Here is a 25409-nt window from a genome sequence, read left to right on the forward strand (position 1 = left end):
ACTGGCCCAAGATCGTACGCCTCACTTAATATCTCCGAGCTCCATTTCCTCATCAGCTAAATGGTAACAGTACTTACAACAGTATAAGGTTGTTAACAGCAATGCTGGAAGCCAGGCATTGTGCTGGGCACTAGGCGGGCACCATCTCTTTCGAAACTCACAGCGACTATGTGAGAGTGAGACTGGGGCCGTCCCGGCGCTCCTCTGGCTGCTCTCAGGCCAGGCAAACAGCCCTGGCTTAGGCACTGGAGCATCCAACCCTAGGTTACGACGTGATTTAGGGCACCTGGGCCCTCAGCCCAGTACTCGGGGGCTAAGAAGAGGACTTGGGGGGCTCTCCCTCCTCCTCCCCAGCTGGTTACCTGCAGTTTCTCCAGGGCTGGATAATGGGAAGAGGACGAAGGAGACAGGGAAACAGCGCTAGCCTGCTTCTCTTGTAAGCTGCCGTCACACTCCCTCCCTGAAGCTGGCGGTGTTTAAGCTGACTTCTCTGCAGAGATGCTTTATGGGGTCTATGGAGATGCAACCCCATCACTGGGGGTCTCTCTTCTGTGTCTCTCCCCCAGCAACTGCTTCCTCCACTCAGAATCTGCGGGTCCAAAACGCAGGGAGTGCGTATCAACTCCCCCAAGTCTCCTTAAAGCCAGCCCCTCCGTCTTGTCTTAAGGTGAACAGGGACGCATCCCCTTCCCTGGGATTTTAGATTCAGATCGCTCTAAATGTCTTCTTCCAAAATCCGCTGCCAGTCCCCACTCCCAGCCCCGTAGTCACCTGGCAGGTTCTTGGCCACCTGCTTTTGGCCAGTCCCGCTGGGTCATCTGTGGCGCTGCTCCATCCAGCATCTGGTCTCAGCTGACACTTGTATTTTAACATCTCTGACCATGACATCTGACTCCAGGGCCCATTGATCTGACCCACTCTATCACGCTGCGATTTCTGACCCTCAGTTTACTAGTCTGAAAAATGGGCTGAACAACACCTACCTCGGGGGCTGCTGTGAGGATGCATGGCTCCCCTATGGATGACAACTCTACAGATGCAGCAGGCCGCGCGTCTGAAGGGCCAGCCCTGGCCACATCTCATGCCGCTGTTGAGTTCGTGCCTTGTTGATGCTGGGGTGTTTTCTGTGTCTCTGTCCCAGGCAGTCATTCCCCTGCTGGGTACCTGGGTTTAAGCCCTCAGAGGCAGGGGAACATGACTTTCCCTCTTTTGCACCTGCCTGTCCTTGGCACACTTGCATTAGTGTTTAGGGCGAGCTGGCTGATTCATTCGCAAAGAAAAAAGAGCCTCTTTCCAGGTGGCACAGACCCGGGGACGTGGGCCAGGTGGTCTCTGAAATGCGACAGAGGGGTGGTCCCTGGCCGGACAGTGCAGAGGTGCTGGCGGTGGCACACGGGGGTGGGTAGTGAGAAGCGATCGCATGTCTCAGGAGCTATGTGGCACTTTCATTGCCACTTGACCTGCTGCATCAGCCAAGAGTCTATTTTTGTAGGTGTTTTCTCTGCTTCTAAAGGGGGCAAAGACTTGGTTTTAGTGAGTTTCTCACCACCCACCTGGGAGAGAGGGCGTTAATTATGCATATGTTCCTTTAGGAGACCACTCTGGCCCCATCGGAGAGCTCCGGGAAGGGTCCAGGAGACCAACCATGGTGCTGGTTCTTGGGGCCCCAGGGAATGGTCACAAACAAGCCTCAAATCGCCGTGGGTCCCAGGCACAGTGTTCACCTGTCCCTGGTGAAATGACAACTCTGCAGGCAAAGCAGCACCGAGTTCGATCTGTTCCACTTGAAGATTTTGATATTTTATTCTAAAATTACGTCCTTCCTCCCTCTCTGGTGTTAAATATCCTTTCTAGATGATAGTGAGAACATGGGTGATTTGTCGAAATGAACTTATCCCCATTTGTTTGTAATTCACCAATCTGTGGACTCCGAGCATTTTAGAGCTATTACTCCAAAAGTGGAGCAAAGGTGTTGGTCCCCTCTCTCTGATGAAGGCAGGATTCGAACCCAGGAGTGGATGCATCCCATCAGGTCAGCACTCCTTCTACCAGGAGACAGGAGTCCGGATCTACTCCAGTACTTCCATTGAGGTGCTGTGTGACCGTGGGAGACACCCTCACCCTCTCTGAAGCTCCATTTCCTCATCTCTCAGTCTGACTAATAATCTATGCCTTCTCTCCATTAGAATGAGATGATGGTTTAAACATTCATTATTCACACGTCAGGAAGCAAGGACGCTTTGGGTGGGTGGATCCATCTCCCAGCATCTCACTCTCATCCTATGTGCTCGGACTGTCAGACCAGGGAGCCCCTCACAGTATCTGTCTAGTCTTCCCAAATACATCTGCAGGAGGTGGGGGAGCAGCCAATGGGTGGGGAAGGAAAAAAGATGAAAGAAGCAAAAAAGGGAAGAAGCGAGGGTAAGGGAGGCAAGAGCAGAGAACAGCTTCTGAGACCCCCGTTTCAGGTCCTCCTTGAAGACACGGCTGAGCACCGCGGTCGGGGTCGAATCAGTTCCCCACCCTGACCCCTCTGTCCCAGCAGAGCCCTGCTCCACGCTGCGAGGCTCTGAGATCTTAATTCATCTTCTTGCTCCCAGGCCCCGAGCTTGGTGCTTAGTAAACGCTCAGTAATCATTTGTTGGACTGAATGACAAACTTCTCTTGCTCCTTGCACCAGACCCCAGGCTCCCTGAGGGCATGAACTCTGTGCCTGACCCCTAGTCATAGTCACACTGCAAAGGATGGCTTTTATCCAGCCCGTGTGTGTTATTTCAATCTAATTCACAACAGACCCTATGAGATTATTCCCAGTGTTGTTATCTCCATCTCACAGGTAAGAAAAGTGAGGCCAGGGGAGGTAGCTGTCTTGCTCCACATCTCACAGTAACTAGAGGGGCCAGAATTCAAATCTTGGCTTCCATCTCCAGAACCATGTGCTGAACCAATTAATGCCAATGAGAAAGATGGCTGTTCGGGGAGGGTATAGTTCAGTGGTAGAGTGTCTGCTTAGCATGCATGAGGTCCTGGGTTCAATCCCCAGTACCTCTGTTAAAATAAGTAAATAAATAAACTTAATTACTTTCCCCCCAAAAAAACAAACAGATAAAAGTAATAAAATTTTTTAAAATGTAAAAAAAAAAAAAAATGACTGTTTTTCTTTTCATTCTATAATCTGGCAGATTCATCACTCTACTTTTTCCTAGTATATATAACTCATCTCCTGCCAGCTGAGTGGTTTTCCCCCAAATATTTGCGCAGGCCAGCCACCCATCAAGTTTCCACGATCCATGCATGTCTCGGCTACATTAATGGTAATTGCCTGGGTGGCCAAAGAGAAAGGCTTCCACAGCAGAAGTCACCCAGGGGGATTATTTACAGGAGCTCCTTAGCTGTGGGCTGAGGAACAGCAAATGGGGGGTCTCCAGTCCCAGGTAAAGAGCTCTGTCTCACACTAGCTGTGTGCTCTTCAGCAAGGCACTTGCCCTCTTGGGAGAAAGCAGGCAGTTTAAATACGTGCTCCATCAAAAGGTCCTTTCCTTTGCTGTAATCACAGCAAACGTTAAGAATGTGGCTTCCAAAAAAAAAACAACAACAACAACAACAACAAAAAGTGGCTTCCAGGGTCAGAGAGATATTTCAAGTCTTGGCCTTGCCTCGCCTTGACCTCTGACAACACTTCACTTCTCGGAGTGACGTCTCCCTTCCCCACTGATGAGCGGAGTTGGTGCTCTCCTCAGGGGACTGCCGCAAGCAAGGGTAAGCAGACATTGTTGATAAACTAAAAATCGCTTATGCAGATGTGTAACCATCGTCGTTCTCATTATTCTCTCCCAAGCCTTTGTCTCCCAGGCTCTCTGAGCGCGATGTCCGCCGTTCCCGCCAGCAATGGGGTGTTTGTCGTCATCCCGCCCAGCGACACCGGCGGCCTCCGCGCGCCCCCCGCCGTTCTGCCCGCCTCCCTGTGCCAGCCTCCCGGGATGATGCAGTTCGAGGAGCCACCGCTGGGGGCGCAGGCGCCGAGGGCCACCCAGCCGCCCGACCTGCGGCCCGTGGAGACCTTCCTCACCGGAGAGCCCAAAGCTTTAGGGGTAAGAACAGCCTCTCGGACCACCTGAGGCATAGGTGGTGGGCAGGGAGGGAGCATTCATGCACCGTGGAGAGGGGGCCGGCGGTGGAGAGATACCTAGTGATGACTTGAAGATGCAGCCTTCAAGGCAGGCAAGGACCCTTCTCCCGCGGAGCTCCCAGAGAGTAAACCAGTGATCAAACGACTGAGATAACGCCAAACAGGGCAGTGGGGTCAAAAACGACAAGGGGGAGGTGGGCAGAGAGGCCTCTCTGGGAAGATGACATTTAAGCTAGAAATCTAGATGCTGGGCTGAAGCCAGCCAAGTGAGACCTGGGGGCAGGGGCTCATCAGGTAGAGGGAACAGCAGGGACAAAGGCCTTGAAGTGGCTTGTTCAAGGATGAAATAGAAGGTGGGCATGGCTGGAATGTAACGAGCGAAGGAAGGAGGGAGATGAAATGATGTTGAAGTGGGAGCAAGGGCCAGCTCCTCTAAGGTTTTCCAATCTCAGATGGCCTTGAGATTTTTTTTTCTGTTCTCTTGCTATTCGTTTTTTTTTTTTTAATTTTTATTGAGGCATACTCAGTTTACAATGTTGTGTTAATTTCCAGTGTACAGCATAGTGATTCAGTTGTATATATATATATATATATATATATATATTCCTTTTCATATTCTTTTTCATTATAGGCCATTACAAAGTATTGAACATAGTTCCCTGTGCTATGTAGTAGGACCTTGTCATTTATCTATTTTGTAGACAGTAGTTAGTATCTGCAAATTATGAACTTCTAATTTATTCCTCCTTTCTCCCCTCCTGTACCATAATTTTCTTTCCTATGTCTGTGAATCTGTCTGTTTTGTAAATAAATTCATTTGTATCATTTTTTTTTTAGATTCCACATATAAGTGCTATCATATGGAGTTTTTCTTTCCCTTCACTTAGTATAACAATCTCCAGATTCATCTATGTTGCTGCAAATGGTATTATTTTATTCTTTTCTATGGCTGAGTAGTATTCCATCATATAAATATATACCACAATTTCTTTATCCAGTCATCTGTCGATGGACATTTAGGTTACTTCCATGTCTTTGCTATTTTTTTTTTTTTAATGGAGGTGCTGGGGATTGAACCCAGGACTTCAAGCATGCTAAGCATGCACTCTGCCACTAAGCCATACCTAACCCAGCCTCAAGATATTGATCTCTGGGAGGGAATCAAGTATTAGACAGTTGACAGATAGATACACATATTCGTCTATATATATAGAGAGAGAGTGTCTTCAGTTTGTCCCTCAGCTTCAGTTTCTCCAAGTGGGAGATGAAAATATAGCTTAAGTAATGGTGATGATGATGATGGTGGTGATAATGACGATGGTGATGACGAGTCTCATTTACTAACTGCCCTGAGAGGTGCATCCACTGGGCCAAGGAATTTGCATGCACTGTCTCCTTAGAGTCTTATGACCACCTTGTGAGACACCATAAATAGTTTCCACTGGACCAGTTAGAGCACTGAGGCTTGGCTTGTCAATGCTAACTAAGTCACTAGCCCAAGGCCACACAGCTGGTAGGTGGCATCCTGTACCCTAGGATGGCCTGACTGTAAAGCTCTACTCCCAGCCCCACTGCTCTGAACACCCAGGAGTTCAAGCTCAAACAGGTTGGAATTTAGGATTCCACGCTAACAGTCACACTAAGTCCACTGCACAGGAAGGGACGAGAGGCAGTGAACAAAGATGGAGTATCCCATCCGAGGAGCCTGAAACCTCAGAGCAGACTCTGGAAACCAATGACCTCCAAAGGACTTTGGTGAGAAAATGCAAATTGCTGAAAACATAAAAAGTGGAAACTCGAAGTAGGTGTTAGGGAGGGTCACCGAGTGAGAACACAGCAGAGCTGGGGGACCTCGGGCAAGTAACTGAACATATCTGAGCCCTGGTTTCCTCATCTCCAAAATTTGGATAATAAGACCTACGTTCGGGTTAAATGAGACGATGTCTGTGAAGCACCCTGCACATCACCTAGTGTGGACTGGCATTTAAGTGGCAGCTGGTGTCTTAGGAGGAGTAATTGGAGTAGCAGGGGTGGCCTGGTCACAAGGGAAGAGCCCCCAAGAAGGAGAGCAGGTTGGCAGCTGGGACATGATGCCCCATAAAGAAACAGGAAAGATGGAAGACATGCAGTAGAGAGAAGGAAAGAGAAGATTCAAGGGGTCATGCCTATAAATGTCCAAATTCTTGGCACTCATGTTAGGGAGACATAATATTCCACATGGCCCCAAGAATATGATTCCACAGTCTGAACTGCCCATAAATGGACCACAATGGCTTGAGTGGTGGTGAGCTGCTCATCTCTAAGGGAGTCCATTTAGGAGTCAGTATCTGGAAAGGGCACCTGGATTAGGCAGAGGTTGAGTTCAGGGGCCTCCAACATCCCTTTCCACTCAGTTCAAGAATTCAATTGTTACCAAAAATATTTGGAAAGAAATGTGGCAGCTGATACCAGAAGCCCATATGTTTTTATCCTTGGGAAAACCACCCCACTTCTAGGAATGGATCAGTAGGGTGCTGGCAAACCACCCCCTTTTAATTAATTAATTAATTAATTAATTAATTAATTAATTAAAATAAAACCCAAGTCCAGATTTCAGCTGGTAGGAGGCAGCTCCAGCACGTGGTGGGGATGGACCAATGACGGACACTCAAGACGCTCAAGGAGCTATCTGTGCAGGATGCAGTGGGGTGAGGAAGGAAAAGGAGAGGCATTCAGTGTAGGGATTTCAAGCCATTGAAATGAGGGCTGAGAAAACCAGGTAGGGACACTGAGGATGCTTGAGACGCATGAATCCCTGCAAAAAGCAAGCCCATGGTAACATGCAAACGGAAGAGGGGATCACGAAGTCTGTGGGGGGCTGGTTTTCTTTCTTAAAATTGTCTTTTACGATTTTAATGATATCTCCTCAAAAGAACGGAATCTGAGTTTATTCCTAGTCGCTGAAGTCTCCCTGCGTGGGGTGCAGGGCCCTGCCACGCTCTCCTCCGCAGCCGGCAGGGGGCGGTGTCCAGCCCGCGCCTTCCACCTGGCTAAGCCGCCGCCCGCTTCCCACAGACGGTCCAGATCCTCATCGGTCTCATCCATCTGGGCTTTGGCAGCGTGCTGCTCATGGTCCGCCGCGGCCACGTGGGGATGCTCTTCATCGAAGGCGGCGTCCCCTTCTGGGGAGGAGCCTGCGTGAGTGCCGGGGCCATCTGGCGGGGTGGGTGCCGTGCCAGGCCCAACTTCTCCCTCCTGTGCCCACCCCCCACCACATTCTCCTGGGCACAGCCACTCTTGGGGCGAGGGGAGCTGGAGGGGGGTCCTGAGCCTCAATCTGACTCCTAACTGCAAACCCCAATCACGACCTGACCCAGACCCCCCCCCCCCGATGTATGAAAAGCAACCCCGCAAAGAGCCTGGCACAGAGCGGGCTCCCAAAAAGGGTAGGATGAATGGAATGAGGGCAGGGGATAAGGGCACTAACCCTCTGTGTTCCCTAGATCCCAAGTGTCACCTTGAATCCAAACCCAAGCCTGCAGAAACCCATGAGCTCCCCTCTTGGACCCCAGCCCACCATAAGCTCTGTCCCCTGGGAGTTTGATCAGCTCTGAAGCCCCTGATCCCACTTCTCTGACTAACACCCTGGCCACCGTAGCCGCCTACCCCTGCTGGAGAATCAGGGGAGGGTGTGGTTATAATCCAGCGTTTATAAAGTCCCTGTCTGCACCTGAGCCTCCCAGCGCCTGGGAGAACAGACTTTGGGGTCAGGCCAAGTGGTCTGAATGCCGGGTCCGCCTGACATTTGTTATAAGGAGTCTCTGAGGCAAGTCACTCCATCTCAAGCCTCAGCTTCCCGGTCTGAAAATCGGGTCCATAGTTCTGCCGCACCTACCCCATAGTTTGAGGGAATCAAAAGCTAATAATACATATAGGATCCAACTACCAACCTCTGGTTCGGCACCATCAATCCAGTGGCCAGAGTTCAAACATTCCTAGACTCTCCCCTTTTCCCATTACCTGTCCGCACTACCAGCCGGTCCAGTCAGCTCGCCCGCCAAAGCAGAGCCTGAAATCGTCCACGTCTCCCCACCTTCGCTGCCACCACCCTGGTCCACACCACCTGGACGGCTGTGGTGGCCCCTTCCTGGTCCTCTCAGTCTCCATGAAATCCCAGGGCCTCCTCCCACCCGTCTCCAGCCTCCCACTGGCCTCTCTAGGTGGTCTGGCCCCGTGGTCTCACCAGCATGGCAGCTGAGTGCAAACATGGAAGCTGCCATGCCTTCTAAGCACTGGCCCGGAACTGGCCCAGTATCGCCCTGCTGCATCCTCTGAGCTAAGCCAGTTGTAGGGTAGGGCAGGGTCCTTGCTGGAGGCAAGTGCCGAGGGCTTGGGCGCCTGTTGCGGGGTTCCCTGGGCGCCATCTTGGGAGGACAGCCTCCAAGCTGACCCCTTCCACACCCCCCCACCCCGCCCACCCCCAATCCTCACAAGCCCTGCATCCTCTTATTTGCATCTCGGCTCAGAGGGGCCTTCCCTGACCACCCGCCTCCAGAGATTCCTCACCAAGTCAGTACAACTCCCGTCACGACTACCCCGCTTTTTGATTGTTTATTTGCTAAGTATCTGTCTTCCCCAATTAGAATAGAAGCCCCATGAGAAGAGTGATCTTGTCTGTCTTACTCAGGTCTGCTGTGTTCTTGGAACATCCCTGCTGCTCAGGAAATATTTGATGAGTGAACGTTTGAAGGAACAATGCCTTCCCTAGGAGGCTCTGATGATATGATGTTAATGAAAACTTTCACCTTGCAAGCTAGGCCCTAGTTCCCTGGACAGGGGCACCTAGGAAGCAGGGGACACCCTCAGAGAGATCCCAGCGCCTGGCCAGGAGGCAGAGAAGGTGGCAGCCGGGAGGCTGCTGGCCTCTCCCTGATACCCATGGCCTCTATGGTGCCAGGGGTGGCATGCCTGTGCAGGGTCCTGGCCGAAGCCTCACCGGGGCCCCCCTTCCCCACACAGTTCATCATCTCTGGGTCCCTCTCAGTGGCAGCCGAGAAGAATCACACCAGCTGCTTGGTAAGTCTGAACTGGGGACCCAGGGCAAGGGTGCAGCCAGGACCAGGCTCCACTCCACTCTGCCGCCAAAGACACTCACTCATCTGGCTCCTTCAACAAGCACTTTCTGGGGGTCTGCTGGGGGCCAGAAGGGGACAACACCCAGACAGCCAGACTCAGACCCTGCCCTACCTACTGGAGAGGGGAAGCCAAGATGCACCTTCAAAACACACTAGAGGGCAGACAGTGAGGGTCCACAGTGCTTGTGGTCATCGGGAGAAAGGGGTGAGGCAAGAAGCCCTCCTGGAAGAGGAGATGGCTGAGCGGGGCCTTGGTGGGTGGGTGGGATTGAGAAATACCGAAGGAGAAGCGCCAGGATAATGTGAGTGGTTCTGCTGAGCTTGGACGGTCTGCAGTCCCTGAGCAGGTGTGGCTGAGCTCACTGTTCAGAGGGCGGCAGCCATGGGACAGCCTAGGGACCAGGATCCCAGGCAGGGAGATGAGACAAGGAAGAGCATGGGCATCGGAAGATGGAGACGGAGCCAGGACGCTGGACCACACAGCAAACACAGGGCAGAGTGGAAGGAGCTGAGCTGAGAAGGAGAGACGAGGAGATGACGCGGGCTGATGCAGAGCCTGGAGTTTATTTTGGGAGGCCACTGAGGTTTGGTGCAGGGGAACCATTGCCCTGTTTACATTCCTGAGAGCTGAAGGCTGCTGGGTGGAGAATGGAGTAGAGCAGGACAGGACTGGACACAGGGGACCCTCAGGATCAAACCCATGTCCCCCTAGACTGTAAAGGCCAGGGGGCAGAGAGCTAGCTTACTCTCCCCTGTGCTCACAGCACCTCGGACAGTTCCTCATGGGCCCCAGATGCTCAATAGACATTTGCTGGATTAATCAATTAATTGATTTCCTGTGAGGCTGCTCTGGTCTCAATGACCTCCTCATTGTCATCAAATTAAAAAAAAAAAAAAAAGAGGAGCCAGAGTCTCTGAACCCTGAACCTAAATGGGTCCTTTAGTCCCCAGCCCACCCATGAGTGGTCTCTGCTTTAAGACCAGGACTATTTAACCAGAAGTCTTCAGCTACTTGGTCAAAAGAGGATCCGGTTCTGGCTACAAGGAGGGGGCAACCCCTGAGTGGTTGCCTGGACCACCCAGGGGTCCACTGCAGTACCTTGCTCTAGTGGCCCCTGCCTGGGACCATGTGGAACTGACCCCAACACTTCCCTCAACCTCAGTGGCCACAGCAGAGGGCCTTTCCCCACCCCGCCCCTGGGGCAGCTGCAAGGTGTTTGGCCTGGTGGGGGCCAAGGGGTGAGGTGGGGCAAGGAGCCTCTGCAAACCCCACCTAGAGAGGTCGGGCCCCTTTCTCAGAGGCTTCCAAGATGACAGTGGTAAAGGGGCGGGGCACAAAGCCATTCCCCTGAGGTCCCGGGAAGGGTAGGAGGAAAGGCGGGTCGGTGAGAACACCTGCACGGGCGGGCGTGAGGACACTGCCCTGCCCCCTGGCGGCGGGAGGCCTGGGTGTGGAACGCAGGCCCAGTAGAGAGCTGCTGCCTCCAGCCCTGTCTCCTGCTCCCGCCTCTCCTCTTGGCCCCTTTCCCTCCCATCTCTCTCCCCACTGCAGGTGAGGAGCAGCCTGGGGACCAACATTCTCAGCGCCATGGCGGCCTTTGCCGGGACAGCCATTCTGCTGATGGACTTTGGTGTCACTAACTGGGTGTGTTGTCTGACGCCCCCAGGACTGGGAAAACTTGGGGAATGATACAGCCACATCCAGGGACGGGGGGAAGCTGCTGGGGGAGCATTCGCAGCACCTGGAGGCTAGGGGCCTGGGCCTGGGCAGGGACTGCCAGTCCCAAGGGATCTCACGAGTATACTGACCCCATGACCCTATTCGAGGGGTGGGCGTGGCGGGAACGGAGAGACAGCGTAGAGTGCAGGGGAGGGCACTGGACGTACAGCAAGGGGACTGGCTCCCGCTCCAGCCCAGCCAACGACTGGCTGTGTGACCTTGGGCACATTATTCTCGCTCGCTCTAGGCCCCCTTTCCTCCTCTATTCTAGAATTCTCGGCTTTCCTTAACGGTGGGTTTTGGTCCCCAGGACGTGGGAAGGGGCTATCTGGCCGTGCTTACCATTTTCACCATCCTGGAGTTCTTCATCGCGGTCATTGCCACCCACTTTGGGTGCCAAGCCACCCGCGCCCAAGCCCAGGCGGTGAGTGCCTCACCCCCGCCCACCCCCACCCTGGGCCCCTGCGCCTCAATGAGCTCCCCCAACTCGTTTATCCCGGGACCCAAAGGAGTTTCTGCGGAAAGATGGGATTGTTTTCCGTGTGGCCACACGGGGGAGCTAGCACCAAGGGACCAGCCGCTCTGTGCGCCTGGACGCGGGAGCAGGGGAGGAGGGGAAGCGCCGTCCACAGATGAGGACCCTCTGGACGTTCACTGGCCATGAGAGAGACGGGGGCGTCAGAAAACATGGCTCAGGTGGGCAGTGAGCTTAGTTTCCAAAACACTGGAGGACGGTGGAGACCGAAAGGGAGCGGAGGAGGGCCTTGGTGGGAGGGAAACCAGTTGGAGTAAAGGCTGCCTCCGCGGGAAAATTCAGGATATGTTATGGGGTGCCGCTTGGGAGGTGGATTTGTGCAAAATGGGACGTGAGGCTGTTGAAAGTCTAGGCAGAAAGGTGTATGATCAGAGGGGAGCGTGAATAGAGCGAGGCTCAGGGAGATCAATCTCTACGGTCTGTCCAACGCAGGGGGTGGCGGCGCGGAGAGGTGGGGCTCAGGCAGGGAAGCCGCAAGGAGGTCGGTATCTTGAACCAGTGCAGGGCTGACCGGAGACAAAGAACCCCAGCATCTTAGTTCTTAGAGAAATGAGACTTTTGTCTGTTTTGTTCACTGCTGTCCCCCCAAAGCCAGGGTCATAGTTGGCCTTGGTAAATACTTTTGGAATATTAGTTGAACGGATGAATGGGCCAATTCAGACGTGCAGAATTCACTACCTGGGCGCGGTTCTCAGAATACCCACAAGGGGGCACTATCGCGGCAGCTCCCTGAAGGCACGCGAGCCCTCTAGGATTGGCTGGGTTTGTTTTCTTTCTCTTCGCAGCCTGTGATTTTCCTGCCAAACACCTTCAGCACAGACTTCAACATCCCCAGCCCCGCAGCCTCTCCGCCCCCCGCCTATGACAATGTGGCTTATATGCCCAAGGAGTAGTCCGAGTAGATGGTCACTCTCGGGGTTGGAATCCCATCTCCCCTCTTTCCCCGGGGGCCCAGCCTCTCCCCACCCCCACCTCGTTAATCTGGGAGCAGCCCCCCCATCCTCACATACTGTGGCACTGAGTGGAGTCCCTGTGGACGTCTGTCCCACATATTTCTCGCAGTGGTTTGTTTCCTAAAAGAGCTAATTGACGTCAGGGGTGTTTGTCTCTCCCCTCCCTGGGCACTGTCACCCATCAGGAAGTGGCCCGTGTGCTGCTCTGCATTTCTATCTGCTCGTTGGTGGAAACCCTGGCCTCACTGGGGGACGGGTTCAAGGACTGCTCCGGCCCTCAGGCCTTAGGACGGTCATTAAGCTCAGAGAGCCCAGAATCCTCCAGAAGGGAGTACTGAGTCCAGCTGCAGAAGCCACACAGCTGGCAGTGGCTTGACCTTGGGTCCCTGGGCCCCCAGACCAGCTCTGTCCTTCATAATCTGAGGCCACATCACTGGGCTTCGGGCTTCAGTCTTCCCACCTGGAAACTAAAGCACTGAACCAGATGACATTTAAGGCCCTCCCAGCTCCCCTGGCTCTCTAAAGTACTGGGTCTAAGTCAGGCATTGCCCCCTACTGCCTCTGGAAATGTTTGGAGCCACTATTGACTCAGCCCTGCCCACCCCTCAGGGTTGGGGATGTTGCAGGGGAGGGCTGAGGCCAGCCCACTGTACCCTGGACAGCATCCACAGATGCACAGCAGTGGTGTCCCCTCCCCATGGGAGGCTCGGGACCTCCCTGTGCCTTTCAGTGCTCCCTCCCTCTCCCCCTGGCCAGAGGAGAAGGCCACCTCCGAAGGTACCATGAGCTGGGTTGGGTCTCCAGGCCAAGAAGTCGCTGCCACCTGGTATTGAGGTCCTGGCAGGTGACTTCTCTTGTCCATACCACAGAGGGAAATAAACTGTGCTTACAATTTGATCTGGTCTCATAGCAGTGACTTTTTTTTTTAATCTTGGAGGCTTTAAAGAGTTGTCCCACATTTATCAGAAGACTTGGATAATTGTCCCATTGTCACAGCAAACCGTGTGCCATCTCTAGGTGCTGGAATCTGTGTATTGTGATCTGACCCTTGTTCTGTCCCCACCTAAGCTCAGTTAAGCAGGCATTCATGTCCCTACTCAACAGCTGAAGATGCTGAAGCTTGAAGAGGCTAAATCACGTGCCCAAGGCCACCAAGCTAGTAAGAGGCAATGCTGGGATTCAAACCCATCTCCACCTGATGTCAGAGTCCATGCTCTTACCATGTGACTCCTCACAGTCCAAACCCAAGTGCTTTCCACCAACCCCTTCCTCTCCCTCCTCCCATTTCTTCATCCCAGAGATAGACAGGGCTGCATTCTTCAGCACCCTACTTCTTCATCTAACAAACTCCTGCTTCTACATCAAAACCCTATTTTAATGTTGCCCCTTCCATGAGGTCTTCCCAAAGGAGCATAGTCAGCTAACTGGCTAAATGCCATTGAGCCACAGGGCTGGGATGAGTGTGGGGCAAGCGAGGCCCTCTTTAAGGAGGCACTCCCTCCCAGGTTTGTGCACAGACAGAGTTGGGGTGGGGGTCACAAAAAGCTTTGGCTTTCAAAATCAAGAAAGGGGACTTGAGTACCTAAAGCTGAGATTTTAAGACCACAAAGCATAGAGTTGGGGGAAATGTGTTTGTGCACTTATGACCAATTTTCCTGCCACACACAGAGGAGATTAGAGACATTTCTGAACAGAATGGAGAAGTTTGGAGAGAGAAGAGAGGAAGGGAGAAAAAGGAAGAAGAGAGGGTTTAGCCTCAGGCTGGGATTACCATCATCTGTGCCCTGCTGACTATATCCCTCAGAAATGTGGGAGCCAAAAACCGCAGATCAATTAGGAAGAACTAAAGAGCTAAATGCTTGTTCAAGTTCCAGACTGTAACCTCCAGAGACCACAAAGCCCCTAGAGATGTCCCATGTCCAAACAGCTTGGAGCCAGGATGTGGAGCTAGATGACTGAAGTCTGTGCCGGGTGATATGACCTGGAATCCTACACTCCCACGTGGGTATGAATAAGAGCATCAGAAAGCTTTCTGCGCCCCAAGAGGAGAGCATGGAGGCTGCAAGAGCTGGTGTGCAGCTTGGGTTGTACAAGTCTGAAGCTCTACAGTGAATAAGAGTGGAGACAGTGGCCGCCGTGAGAGACCAGCGAGGGCAAACCACACCTCCACAGAGGCTGGCAAGGACAGGTCGTGCTTGTGAGCTGGAAGTCATGGGATGTGACTGAGTTGTCCTTAATTGGAAAAATTACATTTTCTGCCACTGAAGGAAATGGGAGCTAGAGAAATAATTGCCATTATGAAGCAGAAGTTTGAAAACTACAAAATATTATTGAGAGACATTGATGAAGATTGAAATAAATGAAGAGATAGACTATGTTCATGGATTGGAAAGCTCAACATTTTGTTCAAATGTCATTTATCTCCAAAAACAATTATCTATAGATTTAATACACTCTCATTCAAAATTCCAACAGTTTCATTGGGGAGAAATTGACAAGCTAATTCAAAAATTCATAGGAAAATCAGATCTAAAATATCCAAGAAAACCTTAAAGAAAAACAAAGTTGGAGAATGTAAATTACTAGATTTCAAAATTTACTGTAAAGCAATAATAACCAAGACAACAGTTTCAGTACACAGACAATTAAATCAGTGAAGGAGAGAGTCCAGACACAGAGCTTCATCTATACAGTTCACTTGACTTATGACAGAGACTCCACAGCAACTCAGTGGACAAAATGTGTTCTTTTCAATAAATGCTTAATTGTAGCAATTAGATTTGGTAGAAAAAAAAACTGGATTACATAGAAAAAATTTGGATTGGATAGGAAAAAATGAACCACAATCCTACATCACACCATACATAAAAATTAATTCAAGATGGATTACAGACCGAAATTTAAAAACCAAAACAGGCTTCTTTTAAAAAAAAAATGGAAAATATCTTCAGCACTTTGTGATAAGCAAAAGTTTCTCAGACTGGACACACACATACACAAAACACTAATCATAATTGAAAAGGTTGATAAATTAGAGTTATTAAAATCAAGAATTTCTGTTTATCAAAAAACACCATAAGTATGAAAATGTTCCACAGATTGGGAGATTTTGAAGCATAATATCTGACAGAGGACTTACAAGCAAAATATATAAATAATTCCTAAAAATAAATTAGGAAAAAAGAGACAACTCAACTGAAAATGGGCAAAGAACTTTCACAGGCACCTCACAAAAAAGGATCTCAAAATGGCCAGTAAGTGTGTTCAACACCATTAGTCATCAGAAAGATACAAATTAAAACCACAGAGATACCACAACATGCCAAAATGGCTAAAATTAAAAAGACTGAATCCAAGTGTGAATGAGTTTGGGGAGCTCATTTTACATATAGCTGGTGGGAGTATATTTTGATATAACCACTTTGGGAAAAAAATGTTTCATAGGCTGTGTTAAAGCATACAGTATAACCTAAAAGCTCTATTCCTGGATGTACACAACAGAAATGAGTGACTGTGTCCATGAAAGACACGTACACAAGTTTGTCATGACAGCTTTACTTATAACAGGCAAAAACCTGAAATATCTCAAATATTCATCAGTAATAGAAAAGCTAAATAAATTGTGGTCTATTCATTTAAAAATGAATCAATATAAAAGAACAAAATACTGATATATCTAACACACAGACAAATCTCTGAGTGGAAGACAGACATACTGTATTCCTTCACTGATACGAATTTCAAGAACAGGAAAAACATAAACGTGTGGTGACAGAAGTCAGCACAGTGGTTTTGCCCTAGAGAATGGCAGTCTTGACTGAGTGGACCATGAGGCAGCCTCTGGGGCACAGGAAATGCCCTATATCTTGATCAAGGCTACGGTCACTTGGGTGTGCATCAGGCCACCAGGTTGTACATATTTATGCACTTTATGTAATTACCTCCATTTTTTAAAGTAGGAGGGGAAAAAACAGAAAAAGCCACAATGTTAGTTATCTGTTTCTTTGTAACACATTACAACAAAACTTAATGACGCAAAGCCACACACATCTATTATCTCAGTTTCTGTGGTCAGCATCCAGGGACAGCTTAGTCCTCTGCTTGGTGTCTCACGAGGCTGCAATCAAGGAGGCAGTCGGGCTGCATCCTCATCTGGAGGTTCGACTGGGGAATAATTCGCTTCCAGGTTCATGTGGGTTGATGGCAAAATTCATTCCCTTGCAGCTCGGGAACTGAGGGCCCCACTTCTTTCTTTCCCTGAGCCCCCAGAGGCTCCCCTCAGCTCCTTACCACATGGACCCCACCATGTGGCTGTTTATGTCTTCAGAGCCAGCCAGGGAGAGTCTCCAGAGCACGTCTGCTAGCAAGATGAAGTCCTATGTAACAATGTGGTTACGGAAGTGACGTCTCATCACCTTTGCAATAGTCCATAGGTTAGAAACACGTCACAGGCTCACCCACACTGGGGGGGTAAGGGTTATTGGGAGTATTAGAGTCTGTCCACCACAGTTACACCTTTGCCCATTGAACGTTTGCGAATGTGAAAATGCAATGTATTTCAGTCTCTCTCTCCTCACTAGAGTTTGCTTTCTCACCTGCTATTTACACCACTGACATCGCTCTCTCCAAGGCTATTTCCATGACCTCATTGTCACCAAAATCAACGGGCTTCTTAAAATCCTTACTTTAATAATAACAACTCCATCTATTTCTTAAGTGATGCCTACCCTGGAGTCTCCTCTGTGCACTGACATGGTCCCTGGGTGATCTCATCTGCTGCTCTGGTTTAATTTCATGTTTTATTCAGCAGGTGCCTATTGCCCGTGTGTCCAAGCTCGGACGAGGCCAGATTTTAGCCAAGTTCACGTTAAGCATCTATCACCATCCTGGCAGTTCCCAAATCCCTGTCTTCCACCCAGATCTCTTCTCTGAGCCACCTTCAGTACCTACGTTCACATCCCGCAGAAAAGGAACTTGTATATTCTCTTCCAACTCACACGTTTGTCAATGGCACTACAGACTTGGCTGCTGCCCAAGCCAGAATCCGAGCATCATTCTTGGCTTCCCCTCTGCCTCAGCCCCATGGGTGATCATCCCTCACTGACTCTCCTTGTTCCAGCTTTCTCCTCTCAGCCCACTCTCCCCATCCCTCTTCGCAGCGCCCCTGGACCACCATCATCTTTCACCTGCATCATGGCATCAGCCTCCTGACCTCCTCACCTCTGTCCCCAGCTCCAAGCTTGCCCAACCCATATCTGGACTACATAACAGCCAGAGGGATTTTTCTAAAGTACGGAACAGTGTTATCGCTCTGCCTGAAGTCACTTGGAGCACTCCTCGCCCTCAGGCTGAAGTCCAGATGCTCTGGCAAGGTTTACACTGCCATGGAGACCTAGCCCCTTCTCCTGAACAGCCTCAACTCTCCCACCCTCCTCCTTCACTTGACCCAGCAGCCATCCTGGACCTCTGTGAGACCTCTCTGCTTGGAATGCTGTTCCCGCCTGCCCCCAACTATCCTATGTGTCCCACTTAGCTTCCAACCCTCCTTCAGCCCTCAGGGTAGACACTGCTTCCCTAGGAAGCCTTCCTGGCACATCCTTCTCTGGGCCTTTTGGGGAGGTGGCCTCTGCTGGGCTCTCAGCACACACGGGCAGCCTGGGACCCCTCACTTCCCCTCCAGACAGTCACGTGTGTCCCTGATCGTCTTCACTGTTGGACCCTCTACCAGTTTCCTGTGGCTGCTGTAATCAGTTACCACAAACTTAGTGGCTTAGAACAACACACTTACTATCTTACAGTTCTGGAGGTCGGAAGCCCTGGAGTGAAGGTGCTGGCAGGGGAGTTCCTTGGGGAGGCTCTATGGGACTAGAATCCCTTTTCTTGCCTTTTCCAGCTTCTAGGGCCTGCCGCATTCCCTGACTTCTGATCGCTCCTCCATCTTCAAAGCCAGCAGCGTAACCCCTTCCAAGCTCTCTCACGGACTCGGAGCCTCCTGCCTCCTTTTTAAAAGGACCCCCGGGACTACATAGGTCCAACCAGATAAGCCAGGAGAATCCCCCCTTCTCAAGACCCTTGGCTTCATCACATCTGCAAAGTGTTTGTTTGTTTGTTTGTCTTTGGTTTCTTTGCTGTGTAAGGTGACACAGTCACAAGTTCCAGGCATTAGGACATGGACATCTCCGGGCGCCGTCATTCTGCCAGTCACAGCCTCCAAGCGCATCAAAGGCAGGGCAGTGTCTCCTTCAGTCCCGGACCCCCAGCGCGGGGCATAACACCTGGCTGTTCATAAGTGCTCATTAAAGTTTTAATGAATGAGTGGCTCAGCTGATGAACAAGGGTGTGGGGTGGTGTGTGTGTGTGTGTGTGTGTTGTATGTTGTACATAACTAAAAGCAGTGAAGCAGAAGCCTCTAACTCAGCGAAAAAACCACAGGTTCTAGAAAAACATTCATCCTGTGAACTAAAGGCATGGGTGATGAACAGATGAAAAGCAATTCCTGGCAGGTGGGCATCACCCCACAGGAGGTCCCGGGGCGCGTGTCTGAAGACTGCGGGGCTGGGGGCGCCAAACAACCCTTCCAGAGCTACCAGCTGCCTGGCCTCACCCCGCACAGGGTCGGGGGTAGGGGGGTGCCTGCCTCAGCAGGCCCGAGGGAAGGTGAGTGAGGGCGGGGAGGTGGCTCCCCTCCTGGATGTGTGTGTGACACGGAGCGTGCGTGACAGCTGAGCCCAAGTGACCCCTGAGAGTGCGCAGTGACTACAAGACTTATCCACAGTGCCTGATACAGGCCAGGCACTGCTTTAAACATTCTACCTGTTCTAACTCACTTAACCCTCCAGCAACTGCATAGGTATTACTATCCCCATCTTGCAGAGGGGAAAACTGAGGCCCAGAAGGGTCCAATAACTCACCCTCGGTCTCACAGCTGGAAAGGATAGAACTGAGGTTTGAACTCAGGCCACCAGGGCCCAAAGTCAGCCCTGAAGCCGCTGAGTGCTGGTGGGGGTGCTATCAGGGTGGCCACTGGGCTCTGCCCTCCTTGGCATAACAACATGGAGAGAGAAGCCAGAGGGGAAAGGGGGAGCCCATCCACACCTCATCCACCAGAACCGCCTGGTCGAGGGTCTGCTCACCTCCCAGGGTGCAGGCGCCAAGCTCGGGGCAGCGCGGGGACAGGGCACCCTGCCACCCCATCAGCCCGGTGCAACTTGTGGGCTGTGCCTAGATCCTGATTAATTCGAGTAAATCAAAGGTCACAGGACGCTGATGAGACAAGCAGAGAAACTTAACACTGAGTGGATATTTGATATCTAGTAAGTAGCAAAAACTGGGAGAAAAAGGTTTTTCTGACTCCCGGTGTTGAATTTTTCCTCGACCAGAGCAGTGCGCTCTGTGGCGCTGCAGGGCCATTGCATCGTCTGTAAACATGCCTCCTTGAGCGCCAGGAATTCATTCATTTTAACTTTTTAGTTGTGACATGTGGTCATACTTCTTTAAAGTCTTTATCTTTTAGCAATAAATACTAAAATGTTTACAAATAAAACGGTAGAACATCCCAGCTTTGCTGACCAATGGGAAGAAGGGGTAGGAAGACATAAACAGGATCAGCTGAGAGCTAATGACGGCTGAGGCTGGGGGCAGATCTGTGTCGTTGGACGGGGCCATTCTCTCAAGTTTTGTGAATACTTGAAATTTTCTAAAATTAAAAAGGCTTAACCTCTGACTATGAAGATTACAATCACCTTCACTCCATCTGTCCTGCATGATTGTCAAGACTGTCAACATTTTACTTTCCAAAGGAGAGATGGATGGAAGGGCATAAGGTCTTCACCTGCCTGGGTTGGGGGGATGGGAGAGACTTGGACAGCTCACCTGCAGCTGGGGCGAGAAGCAGGAGGCGGGGCCAGGAGGGAAAGCTTCCAAAGTCTAATGTCTGTTCTGATCTTCTGGCGCTGCCTCTGTGGGGCTGCGGCAGATCCAGAGGGCGCTGCGTGGCTGGACACTCAGAGCGGAGGTCCTGGGGCCGGGTGAGTGGTTCCCCATGACAGAAATGAGGAGGGGAGTGTCTTCCGTCAGATTGTCCAGAAGCAGAGCCTGAGATGAGGATTTTGTGCAACTGACTTAGGAGGGAGAACTCCCGGGAGAAGACCGGGGGAAGCAGGACAGAGTAAACAAGCCAAGGATGGATGTGATTTCTGCTGTGCACTGGCTTCAGCCGGATCCCACTGGCAGGTGGCTCAGGAGCACAGACTGGGTCCCACTGTGAGGCAAGGGGACCAGCCTTCTCTACCCATGCTGGTCAGTCCTTGCCTGCAGTGTCAGGGGGAGGGAGTGTAATGAAACTCTCCAGAGGGAGCAGCTGTGAACCTTTGGCAGCTGACAGTTCAACAGCTGGAAAGAGGATCTGGGACATGGGGGGACCCACAGCATCTACCCTAGGGAGAAATTCACTATCTACGGCCCCATCCTGCCCTCCAGTCACTGACCATTGGAACTGGGAGGGGCCTTCGCCATTTCCATTCCGATTCCAGGAACTCATACACACAGAGACAATTTTGAGGACACAGAGCCCCAGACGTGGAAAGGGACTTGCCCAGGACCTCTCAGGGCCAGGACTGGAATCCAGGCCTCCTAACTCCATCCCAGAACAGAAACCTCTGCTTCCTTCAGGGCCCCTGGCTCCTGGCAGGTGCATCTCTCTACACCCGCACTCTGTCTTGACACACGGCGGGGAGGCTGGCTTTGGTACTTCCATGGCTGTTTTTTGACTGGCATCCCCTGAACCCTGATCCTCTGTAGGTGGCCTCTGGTCCCCCACCAGCCACTCTGTCACATGGTGTGACTCGATGCCTCTCAACCCCACCTTTCTCTGCTCACGCACATGCACACACGTGCATATGCACACACATGCACATGCACACACACACACACCCTCAGAAGCTCACCCTGTCATCTGGGTCTTCACAGCACAGTCTGAGTAGGGTCACAGGTTTTCTCTGCCTGCTCAACCACAAACCTCCCACAGACAGGTCTTTCTCACTGCTGCTTGGGTCCCTGCATTGTGGAGCTCAGGGCTCCATAGATGAGTATCAGACCACTAATGCAATGTCCGCGGTCCTCTCCTTCCCTATCCACACCTGTCCCCCCTTCCCCAGAGCCCAGAGCTCACACGCCCTCTCTGCCTGCAATCACCCCTCCTGATGAGACCAGGGTATGTCAGGTCTTAACAGACAGGACAAAGCGGCGCCCGGTGGCAGGATTCCAGGCGCGTGGCAGGCTGGAGGTAACTCTGGCCAGTGTTTAGTGAGAGTTTGCGGTGTGCCAGGCTCCTGCACGTGGCAGTCGTTATCCTGTTTAACCCTCCCACGTCCTGCCCCCGCCCAGCACCCCCCCCCACCTGACAGGTGAGGAGACGAAGTCAACCTGCCTGAGGTCAGAGCTCCAAAGAGCAGAGCCAGCATCTGGCCCAGGCTTGTCCACTCATGATCTGGTCCGTTCTGCCAGGGGGCAGTGGAGGGTCCTATCCCCTCTGTCCCTGCCCGCCCTGCCCTCTGGGACCCAAAGGAACAAAAGGAATATGTTTGGATGCTGGCTGGTTTCCCTGAGATGCCAGGCTGGCTGGGCCTTTGGGTCCAAGCTGGCTGAGGGAACAGGGGAGGGCTGAAGGCTGAAAATGTTCCCCCCACTGCCCACAGCAGTCCCCTGTCCCCTCGCCTCCATCAGCCACCTCCACGCCCAAGCAGCCCTGCATGGGCTTCTGGAGGTGCAGTGGGCAGGGCTACAGGGCAGCAGCCTCTGGAGGACCCCCAGCCCAACCTGTCTCAGACAGCAGGAGCTCGTCCTCACAACAAGAGACTTTTCCTCTGGTTGTTGGAGCCCAGCCGCCTGCGCCTTCTCCCCTCTCCCTCCCGCTGTATAAACTCCCTTCTATCCCATGAGCGGATCATTGAGAGTTGGAAGTGACCCCAGAGACCACAGTCCCATCCCCGCCTCCACTGTGACATGCACATGAGAAAACCAAAAGGAGGGCCATGAAGGCCAGAAGAAGACCAGAATTTAAAGTTTATAAGTTTAAGGTCACTTTGCCCAAAAACATTCCCCACAGAGTACCAAGTATGTCAAGTCATTAGACTAAGAGATAAAGTTTCCGTGGCCAATTAAGTTTGGGAAGCGCTCTCAATATTAAAGCAGGATGCTCCACTGCAGGGATTCTCAGAACCTTTAACATGCTAAAGAGGGGGAAGGGGATACCTGGGGTTTCTCAAACTTTTTTGATCATGGAACACTTCTGCTACTTATCTGTCAGAACCAGTATTCCATGGAGCATACTTTGAGAAAGGTTCCTCTGGCTTCTTGAATCCATCCCCTATTGGATATTTGACCCACCTGCAGTGCCACGACTCTGAAAAGTGAATGAATGCCCAGGTAGAGGCGTTTCTGTCTCCCACCATCACTGCAGAAAAATTGCAAATTATGGGTGCTCAGATAGGACCTCCTGACCCACACGGTCGGAATTAAAAATCAAGATGGATGTGACGCCCGTTTCTTTTTACTAGAAAGAATAAAAACAGCCCAATCCCAGATTCCCCAACCCCATTCTCCTGAGAAAGACTTCAGCTGTTCTCACCAAGTCCCTGGGCAGCTCCCAAGTCCTGATGGGCCCCGCACCAACAGACGGCATCGTGATCCGGCCCCTCGGCAAGTGGAGCTTTCAGCCTCCTGCAAAGTTTCCCCCCAACCCCTTTCTCATGCCTGTTAAAACCTCCAGAATTTTTACTTTTATTCACTGAGGCAACAGGGCATGAAAGATTGAAGTCCATAAGCTCTGGAGCCAGTCTACCAAGTTTTGAGTCCCAGCCCAGGCATTTTACTGGCTATGTGACCTTGGGCAGGTGGCTTAACCTCTCTGAGCCTCATCTGCAAAATGGGAGCAGGGGCAGAATTTACCTCATAGGGTTGGGATGAGGATAAAATCAGATCGTGCATGTAAAATGCTTATCCCAGTGCCTGGAACAAAGAAAACCTTTGTGAATGTTGACTTAGGTGTGTTGGCTCAGTGTTGGCTCATGGTAAGTCCTCAGCAGAAGTTTCCTTCCCTTCTCTTCCCCATAGTCCCATACCCAAGAGCCACCACCACTGCCACAGTTGGTAGGACAATTATTTGATTCCCACCTGCCTTCTTTCGGTTCATCGTGGACCAGTGGATGGTGACTGGTTACGAAGTTCCCCTCACCTGCCCAGGCCTTCTGCACCCCCAGGCTCTTGCTAAACTTCAACTTGGGTGCGATCTGTCTTGCAGCACTTGGGAAGTTTGTCCAGTCCTCCTTTTTCTGCCCTGCATAAAGAGCCATATCCCTGCAGCCCCACAGTGGCTGTGAGGCCATTTGTCCCCATCCCCAGACACAGGTTACTCCAGGTCACATCAAGCTTAGGGGTCTCCACACAGGCCAGCCACTGTTCTAGAAGGCCCTGGCCCAGAGGGCGGAGGTCTCACCCAGGCACAAGCCCGAGATACGACAGTTCTGACCTGGCCCGCTGCAGGGTGCTTGGCCCGAGTCATGGCAGCCAAACCCAGTGGAGCAGCCGCAGTTACTCCCACGTCTGGGAGGCTCCTGCCAAGGCAGGCCCTCAGCCCCACCTGGCCTGGCCTGACAGGTCCACCCCCGAAGGTGACCCAGCCCAACCTCCTGCCTCCGGACTGGCACCTGGAGAAGCCCAGGAAGACGAGCCGCCTTCTCAAGGAGCTGGGCGTGAGTGTCCATTTCCTGAGGAGCAGGGGTTGGGGAGGGGAAAGGGAGGAGGGGGCACATGGGGAGGAGCCCTGAGGATGGAGGAGAGTGAAGGAGCCCCCAGCTTCCCTGTTTAACACCCATCCTAAAACTTACAAAGCTGTTGAGGGATGGGAGAGGCTGTCTACACCTACAGCAACCCCGGCTGGTATGGGCTACAAGTTTCCTCCCTTCCCTTCTCCTCCCCCTCCCCCCGACCCCCGGGGCACTGGCGTGGCCACGGGCATGGGATTCCCACCTCCCTTCGGAGGAGTGGTCCTTCCTTGCAGACACGCCAGGATCCCTTAGAAGGTGGGAAGTGGGCTTGGTTCAGCCAGCTGCTCCAGGACCCTAGCGACCTCCTTTAGGGCCAGTCCCCTGACGGCGGCGCCCTGCCCCCTGCCCCTCTCCCGCTCAGGCCTGCCATGTCGCCGTCGCCCTGCTGTACTTGATCCTTGGGGGTTACCTGGCTGCTACAGTCCAGAGCCTTCACCTGGTGGTGCTGAAGTGTTCGTATCCGTTCTGGGGAGCTGCCTCTGTGAGTAGACACCAAAACGTGGGCCAGCTTTGGGGGTTAGCAGGCGATCCCGGAGGCCCTGGCATTTAGGACCGGATGCAGGATGGGGCAGAGAGAGCAGACAGGGGAGACAGAGCAGGGAGCCCCTTTCTCCAGTCTGGTAGCTCTGCCTCTGCTCTCTCAGTGACACTGGAAGAAGCAGCTCCTTTCCAGGGGCCCCTTCGGGCCTGCAGCCCAGGAGAGCTCCCCTAATTTACCGCATGCACCCAGGAGAGAGGAGGGTGAGGGTGAGCCCGGGTGGCTGCACCTTCCTCAGGCTTCTGGGCAGCCAGGCTGCCTTTGGATCCAGCCACCCACCCCTGATGCCTGAAGTCTCTGCTGGGGACAGTCTGCAGGGCGCAAGGGTGTAAGGCCTGGCTCCTGTCCTCCCAGGGCCATCAGCCAGGATGAGAGATAAAAGGACACCAGTGTGCACACCTTTCCTGAAGGCTCCCCAGGGCATCTTCCCCACCCTGGTCCAGGTGGAGCCCTGCTTACACGGCAAGTCCCAGCTCCTCGGCATCCTCTCGGGCAGCTGTCCCAACCCTGCCATCACTTCGGTCCTCAGTCCCCACTGCCCCTGCTCCAAGCTTTCAGTGCATAGTGTGGGAACGGTCTCCTCACGGGCACCTAT

General features: G+C 52.2%; 1 protein-coding gene across 1 annotated transcript; it reads left to right on the plus strand.

The window, feature by feature from the left end:
- Positions 1–3866: 3866 nt before the first annotated feature.
- Positions 3867–13316, plus strand: LOC102521465 (membrane-spanning 4-domains subfamily A member 15). The gene is given in 7 exon segments (XM_014566811.2): positions 3867–4091; positions 7184–7306; positions 9128–9184; positions 10796–10888; positions 11274–11387; positions 12284–12373; positions 12376–13316. Coding segments are annotated over 7 exon segments (846 nt in total). The 3' UTR covers positions 12520–13316.
- Positions 13317–25409: the final 12093 nt, after the last annotated feature.

Source organism: Camelus ferus, chromosome 10 (assembly GCF_009834535.1).
Source record: "Camelus ferus isolate YT-003-E chromosome 10, BCGSAC_Cfer_1.0, whole genome shotgun sequence".
Taxonomy (NCBI): Eukaryota; Metazoa; Chordata; class Mammalia; order Artiodactyla; family Camelidae; genus Camelus; species Camelus ferus.